Raw genomic sequence first — 23,089 nt, forward strand, 5'->3', positions numbered from 1 at the left:
TTTGTTTGCTTGGGAAGAATAGTCAATCTAGTACATTTCCAGCTTATGGCAATATAATTTTGATAAGCACAGTAGAAACACTGTCTAAAGCTAGTAGATTTTAACATATCTGGCAACAAATTTTTCCATTGGTGACTTGTAAAAGAATAATTATTTTAGCTTTAGGCTTGGCCTATGGCTTGTAGGTTGCAGTGTTTGTAGCCCAATCCTGAAAAACTCGTGTACTTGAAATTAATAATGTCATTTGGGTGTATGTGACAATGCGAATTCCTCTTGTATCCCATAATGGTGGCCTGGCATGATAAGATGCTGAAAGATATTCCTCATGTGACAGTATCTTTAGACCCTATACCAGACATGGCTTGCAACAAAAATTCCCTTGTTTTCTGGTCCTCTTCCAAGATCCTTGAGACCGGCAGTCAAAAATAATGTCTTCATCATTATTATTCAGAAAGGAATGTTGGATTGCCTCTTATTCATGTCCATGTGGATAAATAGAAGCCTCACCGTCTCCTCCATGACTACACCACATGTTAGTAATCATCCTACAGCCACAAATAATAAAGTAGACCTCACTGCAACAATGACATGTCTCTCCATATGGACCAAATGGATGGTCAGCTGGCCAAGATCCCCTTCAGCAAAACTGCTAGCTCTTTATGTAGCTTGACTTACTCATCCCACTCAGTTGCACTGTGCTTTGTACTTCCTCAACATTTATTGTTAAACTTATACATTTCACAACATAATCAAACATATGAAGTCCTTGGGAGATGCTTCTCTGTCCAGTACACAAAAATAATCAGAGAAGGGTATCTTCCAGATGCTTGCTCAATGATGACCAGTGTGCATTAACCAAGATTGGGTGATGCTGTGCATGAATCTTTTAATGCTGATCTGTGCATCTCAGTGTACTACCCAGCCAAACAACTTTACCTAATATGCTTGCACTTAATGGTTGAAAATCATATATCAAATGGTCATATGCCATAGCTGTGTATATATGTAACTTAAATATTTGAGATTTTATTAATTTATGTTTTTTTTTTTTTTTTTTTTGCTGCTATTACTCTGTAATTGGCTGTATTGATGGTTCAAGAAGTGATTCATAGATTTGGTCAGGTAAAATGTCAAAACATGTACTGTAGGCTCCAGTAGTCTTCATTGAAAAGGACCTGTCCTCGTGAAGTACGATATAGAACTGGAAAACTGTGAAAAAAATCTGCATCTTATGTGCCATCATATTGACAATCTTAAGCTGAAGGAAGGAATAAAACAAGGAGTTGACCTAGCACTTTCAGTTTTTTACACCTCTTGTGGGCAAGTAATACAAAAAATCATAAGTGGTTTCAAAGTTATTTCTGTGGCAGCAATACATAATAACTGTAGTAACTATTTCAAAACTAATTTTTAAAAAATATTTTCAAGTAGTTCACCCAATTTTTATATCCTTTGGCTATTGTTGATCAAATCAACATGATTTTTCATTATTATATATTATTCAGTAATGCTTTAATAATTTCTTTAAAGAACATGATCTCTTTGAATTTTGGAATTGTTAGTGTGGTTATAGTCATTCATGTGTTGAAATAGACTACTGAAAGCAGTCATTGTTCTAACATTATGTTGATATAATCATATTTCAAGATCTTTGACAATTTGTCCCTCATACTTTTTATTATGTTGATTGCAAGGGATCTCATGTATTCTTTTGTGGAGGGAAATTCCTGATCAACTTGTTCTGCAGTGCACAGTTATTGAAAATAACAAACCATTAAATGGTTTTAGCAGTCCAATAATGGGCACAAATTGGTTACATTATTGTAAAGTAAGGTTTTTATATTAAAATCAGTTTTAGGTACAACTTCACAAAAGGTATCACTTGCTTTACAAAAAGATGTCATTAAAATCACAAGGGTACAGTATTTAAGATTTGTCGCAATCTCATGGGCTTTTCCAAGATCATCCTCAAGAAAGTTGGCCTTGAGGTGGTATAAGAACACCAGCTTTTTTTCCTTCCTCCAGCTAAATGATAATGCTGTTATATATATGAGGTATAAAGTATGATGCTTCATCAAAATGTTATGCTGGTAAATGCTATGGATTCAGTATATTCATTCAAGGAGTATTGTAATTCAGTTTCTAGTCTTGTAAAAATTTTCACCACTTTTTTTTTTTTTTTTTTTTTTTTTTTTGCATCCTAGAATGTCAAAGAGCAGCTTTGGTTCCCAGTCACCAACCAAATTTCATCAGTGTTTATTTTGCAGAAAAGACTAGTCATGAGTTTGGCAGTGGTGTGGCATGTTTAGTTACCTCAAGATTTCCTTTATTCTCCTGATTTTGTATCAAAGATACTTGTATATATAGATATTTTGTTTGATTTGAGGGATTATTGCAATGGTATCTGTAATGTTCTTTTGCCAAGATCAGTTAAAAAGCTCATTGCTGTATATTGCCTTAGTGTTTATCTAGAAGTAAGTTTTTCGTATATTTCCCTTCTATCTTATATAGTGGAAAGATAAATTTCGTGTGAGAAGCATAGCTGTTAAATGGATACTTTTGCAAGCAAACATTCATGTTATTTTACCAGTTAAATAAATTGTGTATTTAACTGATTTTACTCTTTAATACATCACTTTAACCCATGTAATGTATACAGTACTCTGAATTATATAAGTACACTATTGTGTAATTATTTTGAAAACAAATCAGCAGTATGCATTCTTTTAGAAAATTTGCGTTTATTTAATAGTCCATTTTCACATTGCTTTATTTCTGCAGACAGTATCCTTCATTTGGCACATTTCATTTTTTGTTTCTTGAAGTGAAATTTCCAATTCCTAGTTAGCACCATTAATATCAACAAATAACAAATATCTTTGGTGATTGAACAAAGAGCTACAGTAAAAGGCAGTTATTTGACCAGCCTTATGATATTTAAGTATTTTAACCCAGTACAGTTGTCATATTAAAGTACCTAGTAACAACAATAATTTGGTCAACAGCTTGATTATTCTTAGGTTTTCAGAAATAGTTCTATTCTAACCATATTTTGCCAGATTGTCATAGATTTGAAGTTGTCCAGGACAAAGAAATCAGCCTATGCAGTTCCTAAGATGATATGCTGGATGTTTTTTATTTAAACCTTTCATCTTAAGATGCTGAAGACTCCTTGGGCATGTTGACTGGTGCAATGGCTCTCTCAGGTGCAGAGGTGATTATTTGACTTCTTTCTTCCTCTCTTGTTGCCATTTTGGCTTTGGCAGATTTTCTTGGCTCCTTCTGTTATTATGCTGTTCCTTCAGGAATGGCATTCTGTTCAGGTGGCAGCATGGTCATACTCTGTCTTCCTCAATGGTAATTGTCACCAACTGCTTTATTAAGTTTCTCTGTATGGTAATTTTCATGGCCTTAATCCAAACTTCTTTTTCCAAGTCTTCAGTTTTCATTTGCTGTGCTTTCACATGCAAGTTTGAGTACTGTACAACCCATGGCATAACTAACAGGGCCTGATGTGGATCATGACCCTTTGCTAGCATCTAGATTCTAGAAGTTGAGAGATCTTTGGTGATTTTTTGGCTACAACCTGAGTAGCCTCTTGGGTTGTTGTAAAATAATGGGGGTGTGTTGAAAAAAATGTAATTTTCTAAAAATGGACTTCTTGTAGATTAAACTCCATTACTTCTTTTTCCTCCCACTCCCCTCCAAGCTGCATTTGATTCAGACTAAGCAGAGAATGACCCGTTCTCACCATTGACGGGACTCCCAAACATGCCGAGATAGGTACATCGGGGACTACTCTTGTGGGAAATCTGGAGATGGCTGTTACTGCAGTTTAGGGAAAAGCAAAGTATGGGTTCTTATATGGAAAAATTAATTTTAACTTTTAAAAGCTAACAATTTTTATTACAATATATTAATTTTAGGAATTGTATATTTTTTGGATTGGTGTTAGTTTTGGTTGCAACAAAAAATTAATTTTGCTTTTGTCTTTGACAGACAACTAAAATTTGACAGTAGATATTTTGAGTCTGATATGTTATTGTTTAGTGTTCCAAATATAAGAAACCTCAGCTGATTGCCTCTCAAAAAAAGGAGTGAGACTGGAATAGGATGTATTCTGAAAAAAAATTTTTTTTCTCATGTTTGTAGTCATATAGTCTTTTTTTATTCTTGAATAGGGAACGCAGAAAAACTTACATTTCTGCATTGATCATCAGTGTTATTTTGTCACAGGTGGTTATTGTCTTGGGAATACTTCCTTGACTGTACACCTTAAATAACGTCAGTGGCTGAAGGGTTGTCAGACTATTGAGATCAGATACAAAATGCTGACAGCAATGTTTGGTGTAATTTTTTTTGCTTCACTTGACCACGTCAAATATTTGAATTCAGCTTTTGAGTCTGCAAGCCATCCTCCTTCACATTCCAAGGGTATTCTAATCCGTACTGAACTGTTACTTCTTGTGTCAACAACAAAATGTCAATTCTGACAGAAGAGAAAATGGAGTTGGAAAAAAGGTGAGAAACTTAACTCAGTATAATGTAGAACTAAGGGCCAAGTTAAGTGTGAAATAGGCAGTTGCTCTTTAAAACTCCCCACTCAACAAAAGTGGTTAGGAGTCATCAATCTACAATACACAAAGCCTTTAGTCTGGGAGCTAATGATTTATTAGTGCATAAAACATATACCTGGTTTGAAAATAAAAGTGCCATCAGGTCATGTCTTTATTGCTAACCCATGGATACTCAAACAATACAAGATTAAGTAGAACGTCATGATTTAAATGTATGAGTTGCAGATTAACTTTGGTGACAGCTTTCAATATGCTACAGTTTAATAAGGGAAGACAACAATATTAAAAATATAACTCCAGTTTTTATTTCAAAAATTGCTTTAATAAATACCGCACTACGTAAATTAGATATTTGTTACACATTAACATATATTACAAGGTATGACAAAAATTTAATGGTAATTCCCTTATTCTGAAACACTTCACATATCAAGTTGTTAAATAAATTGCAAACCTTTAAATAATCTTTATGAAGAACTGGTTACAAAACTGTCTTTATACAAGTATCCTGTGTTTGAGCATAGAGCTTAAATCATCCTCAAGCTCTTTATATAATAAAAGGTCTAAAGATAGGAAAAAATATCTTGGCTTCATGTGAAGCCTCTTCGTCAGGGATACACAAGTAACATGGCTAAAGCATAATGATTCCGTTGAGTAAAAAACTAAATACAGGGACTGAAGTCGCCTATCCTATAAGCATGTATGATAACTATACATTATATACATCATGTTGAGTTTATTGCTACAACAAATGATACATGACTGAACTGATTAAGGGACAAAAGGCACTTCCTAATTCAGATAAATTGTTAGTACTTCTAGGTTTCTAGGAAAACCAAACCATTATCAAGCTCAGTTTGGTAAAACTGGAATCAATATCATTTTGGGAATGTTCAGGAACTTCACATAGTGGAAAGGGAAAGCTTTTTTTGCCTTAAATAAATGGTAATTGAGATCAAACTTCGGCTACATTGACTGACCAACTAAAGCCTTCACAATATCAAATTAGGACATTAACTAATTTGTGTAACAGCTAATGTTTAACCTATTACTTTTGCCCATCTAGGTAATACAGCAGCAAAATACTGATTAACTGTTGTTGGCCATCTTCTTGTATAAATTCTATTCATAAAATAGTCAACAACACTATGATGAAACATGAGATTTGGTGCTTTCTCGGTTGTATAAATGGCTTTGTGCTAACAGTGGGTCACATTATCCAAATGATTGTGGAATGACGTGACTTTGGCCTACTGTACAAACCACAAGGCTTGTGCAACACTGTGTGTACCCCTGAGACAAGTAGTACCTTTGTATTTTCCTTGGGTAGCTGAGCAGGACTCAGTGTAAAATTTTTAAGATAAGTCTCAAAAAAATTATCTTACACTAGAATACAGACATTAGCTTCAAACAGTTAACATCAGTAATATTAAATGGGGGTTTTATAAAAATGGATTGGCTCAATCCATGATATGAAAAAAAAAATTTAGCCAAAAGTGATTTCACTTGTACAGAGATACTGCATGAAGATTTCGACTATCAAGGAAATTTATTTTCAAATACTGTGAAATAAAAAAAATACTTCATTACGGTAAGACGTCATTGGTATAAAATGTTGTAACACTGGACTGCAAAAGGAACAACATTGCACCAAATTAAAGACAACAGCCTGCTATAAAATAATGGTAAAAGAAAGCTGCAATAAATATATTTATATAGATATACTCTAGCACTTACAGTAGAACCTATATATCCCAAAAAATCCCTAAGAGCATGCAGGCTAAAAGGCTGGCAATCTGTCAGTCTTGCTGAAGTCAGAGGGTCTGCTAATGAAAAAAATATGCAGCCAAATAAATCTTACCCATCCTTCTCCAAACCATTATAAAAATAACTAATGGGGTGGGAGGGTCTTTAGTTATCAAGCTCCAGAGCTTGTGATGCAACAGTAAAGCTGGCATTTCCTTGCACTAATTGTACAATAACATTTAATATAATATACCAACAAAATTAAATTTCTACATATACAGCTCATAATACCAGATGGTCAATTAAAACTGATGCACAAAACCAAGTACTGTATCATCATAGTAAGAAAACAAAGTTTATACAATGCTAGTTAAAAAAAAAATTTGTACATAGACAGAAAATATATAAATATGTATAGATGCACACATATATGCATATTACTACAAGAAAATATACAGAGAAATAAAATATATTAAGTACAAAACTTTACACATTTTATTCTATAAAGAATGTTGATAAGCTATGACTTACCACCATACAATGGTGTTCAACAGACTGTTGTCTCTCAAAGCATATAAAATTCTTGAGCATCTTTTTACAATAAAAAAGGACTAGATTAAGCCTCATGTCAAAGAGCCGTCTCCATTGACTCTTTTTCGTCTGTTTCGCTCTGTTCATTTGGTTTAGATTCCTCAGGCTCTGCTTCCTGGGCAATTATAGAAACATCTGGTGCTTGTGGGGGTTGAACAAGTGTAGTGTTTGGTGTTGAATGTGCAACATCATCAGAATTTTCAACAGGTGAAGAAGATGGTGAATATGAAGTGGCAGTGTTAGAACTACATGGTTCACTGTAAGCTCGTGCCAGTGGGCCTCTCACGCTTTGTATGCTGCGCCGCTCAGGACTCCCACCACTGCTCTCTTCTTCCTCTTCCTCATCATCATCATCATCTTCCTCATATTCCTCCTCCTCTTCAATTTCCTCTCCTCCATGATCTTCTAGAATAGTAGTACTGATAATTTCAGTTTTTGGGGCACGAAAGCGACGGCCACTACCAAAGCGGCTCTGGAAGAGAAGTGCCCTAGCCGTGTTTCGAGATGAAGGGGGCATAATGACACCTTCGCCATGAGTCTGGGGAGGTGGAGGCTGTGGTGGTTTTACTACTGGAGCAGGTGGAGGGGAATACCCATATATAGAAGGACGAGAAGCCTTCAACATTTCTACAGCTGAAATTCTCTGACTACCACCAGCAGTACTCATGCTCTGGTTTAATATCATTTTCTTAAAATCAACTCTAGTGGTTTGTTTTGGCGTGGTTTGGGTTGTTACAGGGGACTGAGAACCTGCTTGAGATGCAGCTGTGAGCTGGTTTTGAAGTGGTTGCTGGGAATTTAATGCCTTTCCAGGACTCTGATAGCTTTGCTTTGAAATATCTGCTTTACTCTGAGTATCACTTGTAGAGTTTTGATAGTCTGCTGGTGGGTCAACACTTGTTGGGGAATCTTCATCTGTTTGAGAGTCGGGTACAGACAGTTGTTTTACAGTTGGGTCTCGAGAATGGGCTGCAGCTTCTTGATTATCTGGAGGCCAAGAACCATAGTTATTGTAAACCTGAGGTCTAATAGCATATGGTGGAGGAGGATTTACACCAAAAACAGCTGGGGACTGACTTCGACTTGTTGGTGCCGAGTTACTCTGACTGCCAAATTCACCTGTAGCAGCAGTCATAGTGCTCCTGTGGTAATTATAATACTGGGGGTGCCGCATGGCAGCATAAAATTCTTCACGACTCATATAACGCCGCCCTCTAGTTAAATCAGTCACAGTGAGATCAGTAACATCTGACATCACACTTTGAGGAGAAGGGTTTACAGATACAAAGGAAGACTGGCTACTATCAGGTGGTGAAACAGGAGTAGTTGGAAGTGATCGTGGGCCTAATCCTCCACCACCTTGCTGCTGTGTTTGTTGTTGCTGCTGCTGTTGCTGTTGTTGCTGCTGCTGCTGCTGTTGCTGTTGCTGCTGCTGCAAAGCTTGATGCTGAGCCCTACGGCTGTAATAATAAACTTCTGCTGATGGGCTACTTCGGTAACTATGCTCACCAGAGAGTTCACTGGAATATGAAGAATTCATTTCTGATGATCCTGTGTCAGGTGAAGGATACCTAATAAAGCTAGAGTCATCAGAATGAACATGCTTGCGTGCTCCTTTTTCAGAAGCTGCTTTGAACCCTCCATCATCATCTTCAGTATTCTCTTCCTTGTTTTTCTTCTTTCTCCTGAGAGGTAATGTCCAGAACCATTTCTTCTTTGGAGATTTTTCAGTCTTTGATTCTTTTTTCTTTTTATCCTTATCTTTCTCCTTGTCTTTTTTACTTGGTTTTTCCTTCTTATCAAGAACTTTTTCTGGAGTGCTTGGATTAGATGCAGCTGATCTTGGAATGGGTCTGTTTTCAGACCCAGCTGCATAAGCATCTACACTTGACCTTCTGGAAAACTGATGTTTATCAAGCAACTGATGCTGTTGCAGTTCAGGTGGCAGTGATGTCTGTGGCTCAAGGGACTGTCTTCTTGAAGGAGGTAAGGAACTATAACCCCTTTGGTATCGCCCAAAACTAGCGGGTAAAGTCCCTCCTACCTGAACATGTCTAGTCATACCAATTCTTCCATAAATATCGCTGTCAATGAGACCATGATGATCTGGGTATGGAGGCGGTGATGTAGACATAGGCCTTGGTGGAGGTTGCTGTTGTTGTTGACCTGCAGCTCTTCCTTCCACCACTAACCCCACACTTTGCAAACTACGCTGTGATCCATACATCATAGCTGAGGAAAAAAGATGTGTTTTATAAGCAACTGCCATAATAACTTGTGAATAAACATTTAACATTCCAATCAAATGAAAATTTGGATGTTAAAATTACCCTTACAAAATCCACATCTGGTCATTGTACTTGGTTGTCAGTTATGTTCAATAACAGTTAACATTACATTTAAGAACAACCATAAAATGGCATCCTTTTCAACAACAAACTTGGCATATTTGCTCAAATTCTACAACTAATTCAACTGCAATATGAAGACCACTGATTTCACAAATTATATTCTTTTAAAATGTACAATTGCTGCACTTTGTTTGAAGGACAAATTACATAATTATACAGGTTCATGCTTAAATTTCCAAAACAAAATATTGAATACAAATGGAAGTGGGCTTATCTGAGCCCAAGTTCTGTAAATTTAAACAAGTATAAACATTAAGGGAAATGTTTAGTCTTATGATAGTTTATTTCCCACAGTAAACTGTTGTACAGATATGACCTTTTTATATTTAACAGTAAAAAGATCAGTCATTATACACTGTATAGTTCCTGTGAAAATACAAGCAATTTGTAATGTATTTAAACTGATGTATGCTGTTAATCATTAAGGACGTATTTTTTTTTACACTATACATGACAGTTACCAAGAGGTACTTACAGACCATAAGAGTCAAAACACTTGACTATCATATAAGGTATTAACTTTTGTCTCCATATTCACCACAATTGTATTTTTGTCAAATTATACCAAAGAAATAAATACAGAACTTCATTACTACTTTTATCTAATTTTGAGTTACTGCTTTGCCAGGTAAAGAAAGAAGCAGTGATAACATAATTATTTCAAGTTACCCCAAAAATGTACCATATTATCTAATGAAATTCTTAAATGTACAATTTTTTTTAAATCCATTTCTTGATACTACATTTACTTGCAATGATTAAAGCTTAAGATTTCTGAATAAAAATTCATGTTTTTATACAAACCCATCACTTATTTTGATTTTTTTAATACAAAACTATCACTATGATATCCTTTGATGTGCATCAGCTTATTTTCCAGACATGCTCAAAAACAATGGACCTCCCACTTTATCATCTATCGATCCAGGTTCCTAGTGCCTTCCAATGGTTGAAAAATCATTAAGTTCTGTCTGACTTACTTCCAAAGTAAGAGTGGTTTCAGGAGGGACCTGAAACTTTAGAATGTGATGGGTTTGTAAAAAAAAAAAAAAAATAAGTTTTTAAAAAGTTATATTTGGCTTTAGGCTATTGCTAAACAGGTTAGTTTTACCCTAATGTGGATGTCACACCCATTAATATGCGATAGCCATTATTATGTGATAGCCGAGTAGCTATCGTGGTGGAAAGACTTGTCGTATAGTATCACATAAATGGCGTTTGTAGTGAGACGGACCACTGGAATTGGAAGCCTAGTAGTGTGCAAGTCATGAAAATGGCAGGGTATTTTGCTAATAAGACTACAATTTATTCTGGTTAGATCGGTTGTAACTGATGTAAAGGCTTACTAGTTAGATCTCTCAAATAGAATTTTACATGAATAATATTTTTCTACTTTTGTACTGACTTTAAAGGTCAGTGGTGTAGATGACAGCCAGATTTCATGACCCCTAAATAAAATATTCTAAAATGTGCCATTGAACTAGTAATGCCTTGATAAGCCCTCAATACAGATTGCCCAAGTCAGATACACAAGATCTTCCTTTTTCCATAGTTTTACTTTTAACAATGGAACAAGAGAATACGTAGCAGGTGAACAGTGTGAAGTTCAGACTAAGTTTTAGCCACAAAACCCTGTATATACAAAGTCCAATACTGTTCCTGTTTTTGGCTTGAGTGACTTGACTAAACTGGGCATGCAACTCACTCAACCTCCTTGCAGAGGCTAGTACTATCAAGAACATAATTCTTGATATACAAATTCTTTAAGTAAGCTTACTCTGATGGCTCATTCACCGAACCTGAAATGTGTTTCAAAAGTGAAATATCCCATGAAAGTGGTTTGATGCTTCTCAGAGGCACCTCTCAAAACTTTAGCACATCCTTTGTAGCTCATCAGAGAAGCCAAATTCCTGGCCCGTTTTAAAACTTGTGATACAGCCAACTGTAACTCTTCATGGTTGAAACTGAAAGACTTTTTGAATGGTGCAGAAAGAGCAAGAAGTCTGTGCCATAGAAATAGTGGCACAGAGTGGATTGGAAACTTTATTTCAACACCAGTTAGGAAAGGTGTGCCATTTCTTCAATTTTTGAGCCTGTCTGGAAAATTAGCTGGTGCACATTCAAGACTATCATGAAGGGATGGGTCATATAAAACAAACAGATTCTTTGAGAGTACTGCAAGCAATTTTGTTACTCATTTAGAATTGAATTCAATATGTATGTAAGTAGTAACTTGACAATACCTATTCAAAAAATTAATAATTTGGTTTTTCTTTCTCACAACTCTCACCTGAATTTTTTTTAAATTCATTTGATGCCATGTAAAATACAAAACATCATTTTTGAAAACAATTGGCAGCAGTCACTGATGCTGAGAAAACTATCCTGAACTATAGAAAAAGAAAAGTGGAAAACCTTTCATGAATCAATTTATGCAAATCCTACAGTTCAAGCATACAAATGTACTCTTTCAACAAAATCAAAGTTGTGCATTAAATAAACGAACCATTACCTTTCATTGCCTTACACTTTCATCTCTAGTCAAAAACCTGAGGTACAAAATTAGTACAAAGCCAGTCTTGCAATCTAGGCAGCATCAACCTCAGGGAAATGCTTCAATAGTTACAAAACTTTACCATTCTGCTGATACCTTTCATCTTCCCTGTCTCCTTTGTAATTTGTTCAGTAATTATCCTACCATTTTCCTGGAACCTCTGTTATGATGCTTTGTACTTAGTGAATTCAAGTGTTGTCTTCTCTCTGGGCCCACTCATCTTGATGCATTGTCCAAGGAAGAATTTCCTATCTTTATATAACACCCACTATTTCTCCTTGTATCATCAGTCACTGAAGCAATCAAGTTACTCCTCGGGGATGCCCCTCAAACCCTTCTAGTTTCTTCTTACCTCCATCTTCCATTCCCCTTCCCTCTGAGTGTTGGAGTAACACTAGGCCTAAATCTGACCAAGACCTCTATACTGAGGACATGGCAGTTTCTGATGGAGCTCCATCAGCAGATGTCACCCTCTGAGGAAGATTATGGCCTACCCTTAACATCCTCGGAAGCCCATCATTTGCTACCTTTTGCTGAGGAAAAGAGGGCCGTAGAGGAGGTAACCCAAATAAGTCTATGAAATGTCCAGCAGGAAAGAAGTGCCGATGATGCTTTCCCTCTTCTTCTTCTTCCTCCTCAGAAGTAGTGTCATAGTCCTCCTCCACCCTGGACCCTTCTTGGTGGATGTGGAAGGAGAAGAGGAAATCTAAGGCCTTGCACAAGAAGTCGAGAAGGACTTCTTCCATATGTATCCCCCCCAACCCCCCTCTCTCTGAGGGTAGCAACACAGGTACATAATCCCAAGGTGATCCATCTACCTCAGGAAAGAGCTGGTGCCATCACCTACCTTAGGAAGAGCTGGTGCCTTGGCACCCTCTTGCTTAGAGTCAGGGTCCACTCCTACCTCATCTGTCTGTGAGTGCTTGGGCTCTCACCAATATGAGGGTGCACATCTCAACTGGTCTATTTGACCGTGGTCGGATGATCACAAGAAGGCAAGAAAGTTAATTTCAAGTGTGTGGCCAAAGAACACACCTCATCTTCATATCAACATCTCAAAATGCAGGCAGCATGTTTAGCACTGCAAGCTTTTCAGGAGCAGTTGCCAGGACACTCAGTAATGGTGATGAGTGACAACACAACCATCATGACATACATCAACAAGCAGAAAGAGACTGTGTCTCCTGCACAGTGTCAGTTGACAGTGCAGATGCACCAGTGGATGGTTTCCCAAGTTGTAAAGTTACCTGTATGACACAGCCTGGGCAGGCAGAATGCAATTGCTGATCAACTTAGTCACCAGGGTCAGGTAGTGGGGATGGAATGGTCCCTGCACCTTCAAAGAGCAGAGAGGTTGTTAAAATTATGGGTGTCATCCATTAATTCATGATCTGAAACTTCCAGTCTTCTGTTCACCAGTTCTGGATCCTCGGGCAGTGATGGAAGATGCCTTTCAACACCCCTGGGAGGACCTGGATGTTCACACCTCTCCAACTTCTCCACAGTGATAAACAGTGTTGTTCACCCCCCGTCTGCAAAAGACTCTGGTGCCTCCTCACTGGCTTCCAGTCAAGTGGTATCCTGATCTTCTGTCCCTCTTGGTCAAGGCCCTGAGAGCTGATCATGTGGCCCACCCCCGTGTCAGCCACATACCTGCAGTTTCATACTTGGAGGTTATCCAATGTGTCTCTCTCTCTCTCTCTCTCTCTCTCTCTCTCTCCAAGCACCAAAGAAAGTGGGTTATCTTCTGAAACTGGGGTACTTCTCTGGTTGGAGCGTCTGTTCAGCAGACGGCAGACTTCTTCACTTACCTTCACTAAGAGAAGCACCTTTCAGTAGCTACAATAACACATAATCACTCGGTCTTATTGCAGGTGTCCAAACTAATGAGTGATTTTGAACAGTCTTGCCCCTGCACCTCATCTCAGTTCTTAGACAGGGACCTTAATCTTAAGGATGTTTTCCTCTTAGCTTTGGCCTCAGCTAAAAGAGTGGGGGAGTTACATGGCCTGTCATATCTTCAGATTTGTGGGGACTTCTCTCTTTCATCCCTGAGGCTGCAGAAAAAAACTCAGGATCCATTTATTACAGACAAAAGGTTTGCAGGTTTCTCAATCTCCTTCCAGAGTTTCATAGATGAAGACCTGGGTGAGATGCTCTTTTACCCCCATTCATACTGTTAAGTATGAGAGGCATTCAATAAGTAATGCAACATAATTTTCTCTCAAAAAATTTGAAATTTTGTGTGTGACATTCTTAACCATTCACACATTATGTCATGTATTATCATTAATTTCTTAAAGACAGCTGCAGTATAATCAGCTATCAAAAGTGGGTATGCGACTGAGGTATGTTCCAAACAGAGAAATGATAGAATTCCTTTTGGCAGAAAAAGACTATGACACATTCACAGACGCTTGCAGAATGTCTACAAAGACCTCGCAAAGTGTCTATCATCATCAGAAGGAGGACAAGGAAATCTGTCTGATCTTCAGCGCCCTGGCGGGCCGCACACAGCAGTGATGCCTGCAATGGTGGAACGTGTGGATTAACTCACCAGGCACAAACTTTTGAATACCCTAAGTTGCGGACAATTGTGTTGGCACTACAACAGATGTGTCAAGTTGAGCAGTGAGTTATTTGATTGTGATTCCCCAATCACCTTGAATAACAGTGACCAAACATTTCACCATTACACATGCTTCACACGCGTGTGGCCAGCCTGGGCGCAGATCAGACAGGTTTCCTTGTCTTTCTTCTTCTGGTGATAGACACTTCGCCCAATGATTCACAGTGCTTTTATCCATTGCCAGGTCTCTGTAGACATTCAGCAAGCGCCTGTGAATATTTGTGATGGTCTCTTTTCCGCCAATAGGAATTCTATCACTGCTCTTTGTTTGGAACATACCTCAGTCACACACACCCTTTTGATAATTGATCATACTGCAGCCGTCTATTGGAAATTATTGAAAATGCATGCCGTAATGCAAGAATAGTTAATTTCAAATATTTTTTAATTGGCTGAGAAAAATATTTTGCATTACTCATTGAGCACCCCTCGTATTATTTGGAAAGGACTCACTCCAGAGGCCAGTGTGCAAACTTCTTTTCATATGTACAAGGAGGTGGTGTTTAGGAACACCCTTTCTTTTTGGCTTTGTGAAGTCATCAGACAGGCTTATGCTTCCTCAGAGGAGGCGATGGGCCTCCTTCCCATTTGAGGGCTCATGAAGTCAGAGGTGTGGGCCTGTCCCTTGCTTTTTGGAAGAACTTCTCAGTATTCCAGGTAATGAAGGCAGGTGTCTGGCATAGTCAGACTACCTTTATCACATTCTATTTGAGGGATATTGCTTACAAGTCCCTAGACACCTCCATGGGACCTGTGGTGGCTATCCAACAGGTTGTATAGTCACTTGACCAAATTCGGCCAGGGTCAGTATCTCATTCAGTGTGCCTAGGTCTGGAATAAGAAAAAGTGTAAGTGTGGAATGACTGGATTCCCTCCCTCTTTAGCAGGATCTAGACGGAAGTACTCTCTGGAATTAAGAGGGGATAAAGGCGAGTACACTTCAGCATCCATTCGGCCCATGATAGGGAAGCATGGCCCTCATTCTTTCTTATGACAAGGGGAAGCAGTGATGTGGTTGAGTTTAATACAAACCCTTTACTGTAATTGTATTAGCCAGAACTAAACTGCCTTCCGACATGAAGTCTCTTAATAGAGAGATGTCATAGCTCTCCAAACATTCCTTATTGGAGCAATCCCTTCTCCCTTTAAAAGGGGCACTCAGCCCTGGACCCTACTGTTCTGGCTAATCTTTATGCCAGTCTGGTAGGGAGGGTACAGTAGTCTTGACTTCCCCTGCATGTGAGGTAACCAAGAGCATGGCAGTCCCATGGTGGCTTTCAACTCCAGTCATTTGAAGGGACTGCCCTCGTTCCGAAGGAGTAGGGCTTCTACAAGAAAGGTGATGTTTTGTATTCCTGTAGGAACAAATAACACTTTTCTTTTTTATTTGGCTAATGGCTAAGACCGATCCCAGTATGTATTGTACTGAGGGTAACTTGAAAGAGAAGAGGATGGTCCTGGCTCTGACATTTCTACATGGAACACTCTTGGTTCCCTGTGTATTCCCCATAAATGGATCGATACTGACAAGTCTCGAACACTTGACACCGTAACTTCCAATGACTCCAGTCGATGTTACAACTGTGTCATCAAGGGAGGTTGAGAGAGGGAGGCGTAGTGTACTTTCAAGCAGGTCCGAAAACCGAAAACTCAACGGTAAAAGAAGACCACGGATGATCTGTGGAAAGAGGAGACGACACCTGTTCTGGTCTCAGAGCAGTCCCGGCTGCATTTGCGCAGCCGGGGGTCATCTCTTATCCGAAGGGAACCGTCCTGATCACGTGAGGGTGGCCAGGGCTGCCCCTCAGATGAGTGTCATCTCCCCTAGGGCCACCGGTCCGTCTTCTTTGCAGCCGTGGTCTCAATCTTCCCATATGTAAAGACCTCAGGTTTGTATGTTAGGGGAAAATACAAAGAACTTTAAAAATTTGCCATATTTTTCATAGGTTGACAAACCAGGGCCCCTTATATTCTTTCCAATCTTACTTAACCACTATGCTCAGTCTCTACAGCCAAAGGAGAAGTGAGAGACAGATGGCAAGTTAGGGATACTCTACCATTCACTCCCCATCTCCACCTGTTAACCACCAAGTTAATTTCCTTGTTAACAAGTTTTGACTGGTCTCCATGCACATTGAGATACTACTGTATAAAAGCTTTGGATTATATATCCAAGAAAAATACAAATTGATATATTTATAAACAACTGCTTTCCGTCACTAAATGAAATGGGCTCTCAAAAGATTTGCTTTTGATGTATATTGAGCCACTGCAGTGATCTTGTGCGTTGATATGGGAAGAATCTAAGTAACTGGCCATTAAAAGCAGGTATCTATTTAAACAATGACCACTCTAGGAGGATGGCAGCATGGGCTTAAGTCTTGTCCTGGCTGCATAAATTGGAAAATCTATACTACAAAGAACTGAGATACAAATTCTTTTGTTACATAAGCTATTGTTGTCATGTCAGGTACAACTGTTACTGTGTGACCCTTTGATCTGATTCTGAAAAGTTGTCAGACTCAAAAGAAATGTGAATTCCAGATTATTGATGGGAAGGATGTGCTTGCTTAATATACTGGAATCTTTTGTCTTACTTTCTTAGATATGAGAACTTCAGCCTGTTGAAGAGGCATCAGTGAATCCAGCAGTTGAAGCAGAACATAGTTAAGCAGAGGAAGGAATAAGAAAAGAAAAATATCCTTTGATTTGAAATTTTGTAGTCCGAACTGGCCATTTTCTTGCTACCAGTCAGAGCCCTAACATCAAACTCTACTTGGGCAGATTATGTAGCCACTTTATCCTTTCGATTAAAGGCCGAGATATTCTTATACCTTGCATGTAAATCGGTATCCGGGACCAATCTGATTTCCTGTTTGAAATCATGTATATTGTCCCGTATATTTTGCCGTTCTGTGGCAAGGACATATTTGATAGCGCTAATTTCCTTACGGAATTCAGCAAATGCTGCAAACTGTGTACTATCCCTTTTGGGGGGAGCTTGCTCAATCTGCGGAATCATGCATCGTGTCCCGTACATATTGCTGTTCTGTATCAAGGACATCTTTGATACTTCTTATAATTTCCTTAGGGAATTCAGCAAATGCAGCAAACTGTGTATCCCTTTTGGAGGAGCCTGTGCAATCTGATTAAGCCTCCGCAGCTGAACTCCAATTGCCCAGTAACCAAGGGGCAGAAGTCCTGGGTGAGTTGTTATACCTCTCAGAGAATGTAGATATTTCAGCCAGGGTTAGATGGATACCTCTCAGAGAATGTAGATATTTCAGCCAGGGTTAGATGGATCCTAGTAAGATCCCCTTCAGTATCCGATAGCTGCATGGGCAATAGATTTCCTTTTGGGGAGTTTATTCCATGTACAGATGAAAGTTGTCCCTGGTCCTTCCAGGTTCAGCAGGGCAGTTTCATTTGCAATATCCACTTCACAATCTGCTAATAGGGATATCTCCCCCCAAGTAAGGATTCCTCCACTTCCTCAGCGGAGTTAACCTGGGAGGAACTAGGGACCAATACTTCTGAGTTTTGGCCCAAGCATTGGTCTTGTTCAGAAAAAGGGGCAAATATCTTTTGCCGGAGTTCTGCCGGAAAGATATAATCTCCCCTTTCCGTACCCCTACTGAACCTTAGGATCCAGCGAGACAGTTTAAGGCAAGCTTCTTCATTCTTAAAACTTGTTGCCAGGAGCATGCTACAAATTTTGCACAAATCTGGCAACCAACCATATTCCCCTTTATTTCTGCAAGGGCTATGTTCATGGCAGGTGGTATGGGCTGTACCCACTGGTGAAAAGCAAACCAGAAACTACTCGGTACTATCAATAATTATTGTATAGATAGTGTAAAGTCCCCGCTAAGCGGGTCTTCTATGATGACGACCCGTTTTCTATACTGCTCCCATAGTAGCGGGTCAAGAGGGAGCAGCCATGCTGAATCAGCCAAACTGACCTATGTAAATTTATACCTGTTACTATCTTATATTGCGTATGTTTCTTTTGCACATGTATCAGATTGTTGTTAGCTTGATCATTGTCCATTTTTGTAACTCAAATTGTATTTATACATTGTAATTGTTGTCAAAAGTAATTGACCTCAGGTCACCCTGATTCTCATTGTATTCCTCGGCGTGACGTCAGTCCGCCACTGTATAAACCGCTTGTGTCCTGAATAAATCAGCAGTATCTTTTCTCCTGCTCATTATTTAGCACCTTAAAGTGGTGACCCCGGAGTGGTTCCCGGAGCCATTAACGGACTCATACGGCGACTTAGTCTTGGCTCCATGAACTACCCCACGCCCCTAACAGACTAAACATGGCGCTGTAACCAGCGTTCGGGCGTGCTGACTCTCGTCAGCAAATCACCAGCGTCATTAACGGACTCAGACGGCACGCCCCAAGTGCGTATTGACGCGAGTATCCCACTCCAATTAAGAGTGCTATAGTGAGCATGGACATGGACATTCCCTCCCACATTAAGTAACCGCAAACCTCGCAGACTCAAGACATTTACCTCCCGCTCATATCACGCGCTCCTCCACCCCGCTACCCGCGCCCCGCACGCTGCCCTGCCCGGCGGGACAAACAAAAGCCGCCCTCGCCATAAAGCTGCCGCCCTTCACACATGGAAACCCATCATCATGGCTTTACAGGGTCGAGGGTCAGTTCAGGCTGGTGGGACTCACGGACGAGGTGCTGCAAGCTGACGCCGTAATCAACGCCCTGCCGGAGGAGGTCTACAGGAAACTCATCCCATGGGTGTCTGCCGCACGCCCCATCACCTACCGCCACCTGAAAGCATCCCTCGTCGAGACCTGCTCCCTACCGACCGCCGAGAGGGCTGCCCACGCCCTCAACCTCGTCACCAGCCCGCGGCATGACCAGACCATCATGGAGACGTGGGGCGTGATCCAGGACCTACTCACCCTCCCCGGCACCGACAGCAGCGGTAGGCAGTCTAAGATCAACCTGTCGAGGGAGATCCTCCTCCGTTAGCTCCTCCCGGAGGTCCGAACACAGATCCTTGATTCCTACACCATGCCACTCGAGGACCTGATTAGGACAGCGCAGCAGCTGACTGACTCTGCAAGGGCGGCGAGGCAGGCATCAGCACCCGCACACCCCATCAGTTCCATTCAGCAGGAGGAGGGCGCAGAGGAGGAGATAAGTGTAGTCACCAAAAGGCGGCCAGCATATCATCACAAGAAGAACCCACCAGGCCCTTGCTACTACCACCAGCAGTACGGCAAGGACGCCCAGAACTGCCAGCCCCCTTGCTCATTCGCCCATCCAAAAAACGGGGGAGGCGGTGGCCACCAGAACAGGCTGCCATGGCAGCAGAGGAACCCAGGAGCCCAAAACCACTAGGCTTCTACGTCCACGACACCATCTCCGGCAGGATGATGTTGGTCAACACCGGGGCCATTTGTTCAGTATTTCCACCATCAAGGGAGGACCGCAAGCGCCCGTTGGACCCGGCTGCCTTCCTGACGGCTGCCAACAGGTCCCCCATCCTCTCCTACAGCACCAGGCTCCTGTCGATCTCCATCCTTGGCTGGAGGTATTTGTGGAAATTTATCGTCGCGGACGTAAGGACCCCGCTCCTGGGTGCGGATTTCCTCGTCCACTTCGGGCTGGCAGTCGACGTCGGTCGCAAGCATCTCGTTAACACTGACTCCTGCCAGTCCCTCCTGCTGGCACCAGGTCCCTGGGTGCCTACCATCTGCTCCGTCGCTCCCCACCAGTACGCCCAGCTGCTGAAGGAGTTCCCCGACGTGTTCAAGCCCGAGCTCCGTCAGGTACCCGGGGCCCCAGCAAAACATGGCATCTACCATCACATCAAGACGAAGGGCCCCCTGCACACGCAAAGTTCCGGAGGCTTCCCCCTCGGTGCCTTCAGGAGGCCAAGGACGCCTTCGCCGAGATGGAGCGGATGGGCATATGCAAGAAGGCCTCCAGCCCATGGGCCTCTCCTCTCCACATGGTGCAGAAACCGGATGGCTCCTGGAGACCCTGCAGCGACTACAGGCGGCTCAACCTCGCAACTGAACCTGATCATCACCCCCTGCCGAACATGCAGGATCTCACGACCTCCTTTCACGGGGCCAAGGTATTCTCTAAATTAGACCTTTTAAAGTCTTACTTTCAGGATCCAATTGTTCCAGAGGACATCCCGAAAACCACCATCATCACGCCCTTCGGGTCCTACGTGTTCGCCTTCTCCACCTTCGGCCTGAGGAACGCGGGGGCGACTTTCCAGAGGTTGATGGATAGCATCCTGGAGGACCTGAACTTCTACGTCTGTTAAATGGATGATATCCTCATATTTTCCAGGTCCCACAAAGAGCACCAGAGGCACATCCAGGCGGTCCTCCAGCGCCTGCAGGAGAACGGCCTCATCGTCAGATTCGACAAGTGCAACTTCGGCGTCGAGAAAGCTGACTTCCTGGGCCATGAGATATCCCCGGATGGTGTCCGCCTACTCGCATCAAAGGTCGCAGCCGTCACCAGGTTCCCCACCCCTACCTCCGTCAAGGTCGTCCAGGAGTTCCTCGGGATGGTAAATTAATACAGGAGATTCTTCCCCGGGATCGCACACACCATGGCCCCCCTGACGGAGGTACTTACCTTAAGGTTTGGAAAATGGACATGGTTAAAAGGTTGTTATGGCTCAGCGTAACTTATGTGAATGGTCGGTCAATTAAAGCCCCTATGGCTGATGATAATGAAACTTTTTCTCACATACCATAAATTTGGGCCTAGCCTGGTATTAGGTAGCCTAAAACAAAAATGGGGACTATACTAATGACCGTCAGCACAGCTATAAAATTCTACTTTGGTATAATTACACGTTGCCTAATCCACACACCTGATTTTGTGTTGGCGAGAGAAGCCGCATTCCGGCTTTTCACACACAAAATAACTACCAGCTAAAACATTTTTCAAAACTAAAACTTTCACCGGGACTTGAAAACTAATCATTTGACTTGCTTCTTTACTTGGTACATCCATAATAATTGAAATTTGTATTAGAAGCTCAGAGTACTGATGTGACGTCTTTACTGCATGGACCAATACAGAGTACAGGCAGTCCCCGGTTACCGGCAATCCAGTCTCACTTGTCTAGTGATGAAAATCAGCAGTTTTCGGTGCCAATAAGCAAAAATTGGGGCCGATCCATACCTAACAGAGACGCTGATAACTGCCGATAAGTGCCTGAAAAGCCCAACAAATCGCCTATTTTCAGTTGTTGGCAATTTTCGCTTATCGTCACGCCGCTGGAACGGAACCCCCGCCAATAACCGGGACTGCCTGTAATGGTTCCTCAGTCTTTCCAGTTACATGTCGTCAAAGATGGCAGCCTTCTTCTCGAAGGCTGACATAGGATTGAACCTAGGTAACTGCTGTAGTTAAGAGTCCTATACTCCAAGTGTCAATGGCACTTATATTGGGCCTAGACTGACTAAAAGAGAATTCTTCTATATTAAATGGTCTATCAAGGAGCATGAATGGACCCATAAGAGTAAATCCTTTAAGGACGGAACAAGCGGCCACAATATAAAAAATTAATGATCGAATGAACTACAAATTTTGGAGATTCTGGCAAAATTTTCTTGACTGACTTGCCTCCAAAATGTGCTGTTGGCTGGCGTACAAATGACCTGCACTCTCTACACAGGGATTGAGTCATAAGGACTATTCATTAAATATCCATCGGTCAAACCTGTGACTAATTCAAGACAAGGTAAAATTAGTTTAATATAGTATTCTTTGTTTTTGCATGGTGGTTGCAGTTCAGCAATCGATTTGATCCATTTTGATTCATTGTTACACAGTTTATAATTTTAGAAACTCTGGCACTTGAATATTTAAACTGAAGGGTTAGGAGATGTTAATCAATTACTAACAGAAAAGGCTACATCAGTCTGATCACAGTAGCTGCAACCAAGGCTACTTTAACATTATAGTTCCATTATTACTTACATGAGCAGGCATCCAACATAAATATTTACTGAACACCAGTTTCATGTAATTTATGGAATAAAAACATAATTGGTTGTGCGACAGAATTTTTAGGTCAATAATTTCGAGGGGCTTCTATAGCATTCTTTGCCACTAAAAAAGTACAATTTCTATGGCAGTATATTTTCAAAAGTGTAGATTGTCAGCTAAAGAGAATTAATTTATCATGGCATGGCAGCAAAAACTACACCTGATAAGGACACCAACTTTCATTTGTATGTTGTATTGTGCGTTGTATGATATTCAGTAATACTGTATATGCAAATTTTTTATACTTGACCTTGTAGATAGTCCTTGGTGGATGGAGTTCTGGGACTAAAATAATTCTAATCCTCATTAATTAGCTCATTAACTGGGAAGGGCAGAGCATGGTTATTTTTAATCACTTTGTATTTTTCATAACTAACAAACCTGTGGTCTTAACGTAGAGGAGACTATCCAGTATCACCTGCGAGTGAGAGGCCTTTCTCACAGAGCAGCAACAACAGAGATGTCTGATTATCTCAAAGATCATCTACAGCCATGTACCAAGGAAAATAGGCCGTCTAC

General features: G+C 40.7%; 2 protein-coding genes across 32 annotated transcripts in view; one reads left to right on the top strand and one right to left on the bottom strand.

Moving 5' to 3' along the window:
- The window catches only part of plx (PTB_TBC1D1_like and TBC domain-containing protein plx), a 143,459-nt gene that overhangs the window by 117,337 nt on the left and 3,033 nt on the right, over positions 1-23,089 (top strand). For 4 of the 9 annotated variants that reach the window (XM_067086911.1, XM_067086910.1, XM_067086918.1 and 1 more), the window contains one exon: positions 3,060-3,285. The exons of 4 other annotated variants lie outside the window; for them this stretch is intronic. In XM_067086911.1, the coding sequence (XP_066943012.1) occupies positions 3,060-3,143 (84 nt within the window). In that variant the 3' untranslated portion in view covers positions 3,144-3,285. Of the gene's footprint in view, positions 1-3,059; positions 3,286-23,089 lie in introns of those variants that run through there. One more of the 9 variants, XR_010850204.1, reaches the window with a different exon arrangement.
- The window catches only part of LOC136828730 (uncharacterized), a 560,019-nt gene continuing 541,645 nt past the window's right edge, over positions 4,716-23,089 (bottom strand). For all 23 annotated transcript variants that reach the window (XM_067086897.1, XM_067086900.1, XM_067086899.1 and 20 more), the window contains one exon: positions 4,716-9,146. In XM_067086897.1, the coding sequence (XP_066942998.1) occupies positions 6,952-9,146 (2,195 nt within the window). In that variant the 3' untranslated portion in view covers positions 4,716-6,951. The remainder of the gene's footprint in view (positions 9,147-23,089) is intronic.

This window comes from Macrobrachium rosenbergii, chromosome 43 (assembly GCF_040412425.1).
Source record: "Macrobrachium rosenbergii isolate ZJJX-2024 chromosome 43, ASM4041242v1, whole genome shotgun sequence".
NCBI classification, from domain to species: Eukaryota; Metazoa; Arthropoda; class Malacostraca; order Decapoda; family Palaemonidae; genus Macrobrachium; species Macrobrachium rosenbergii.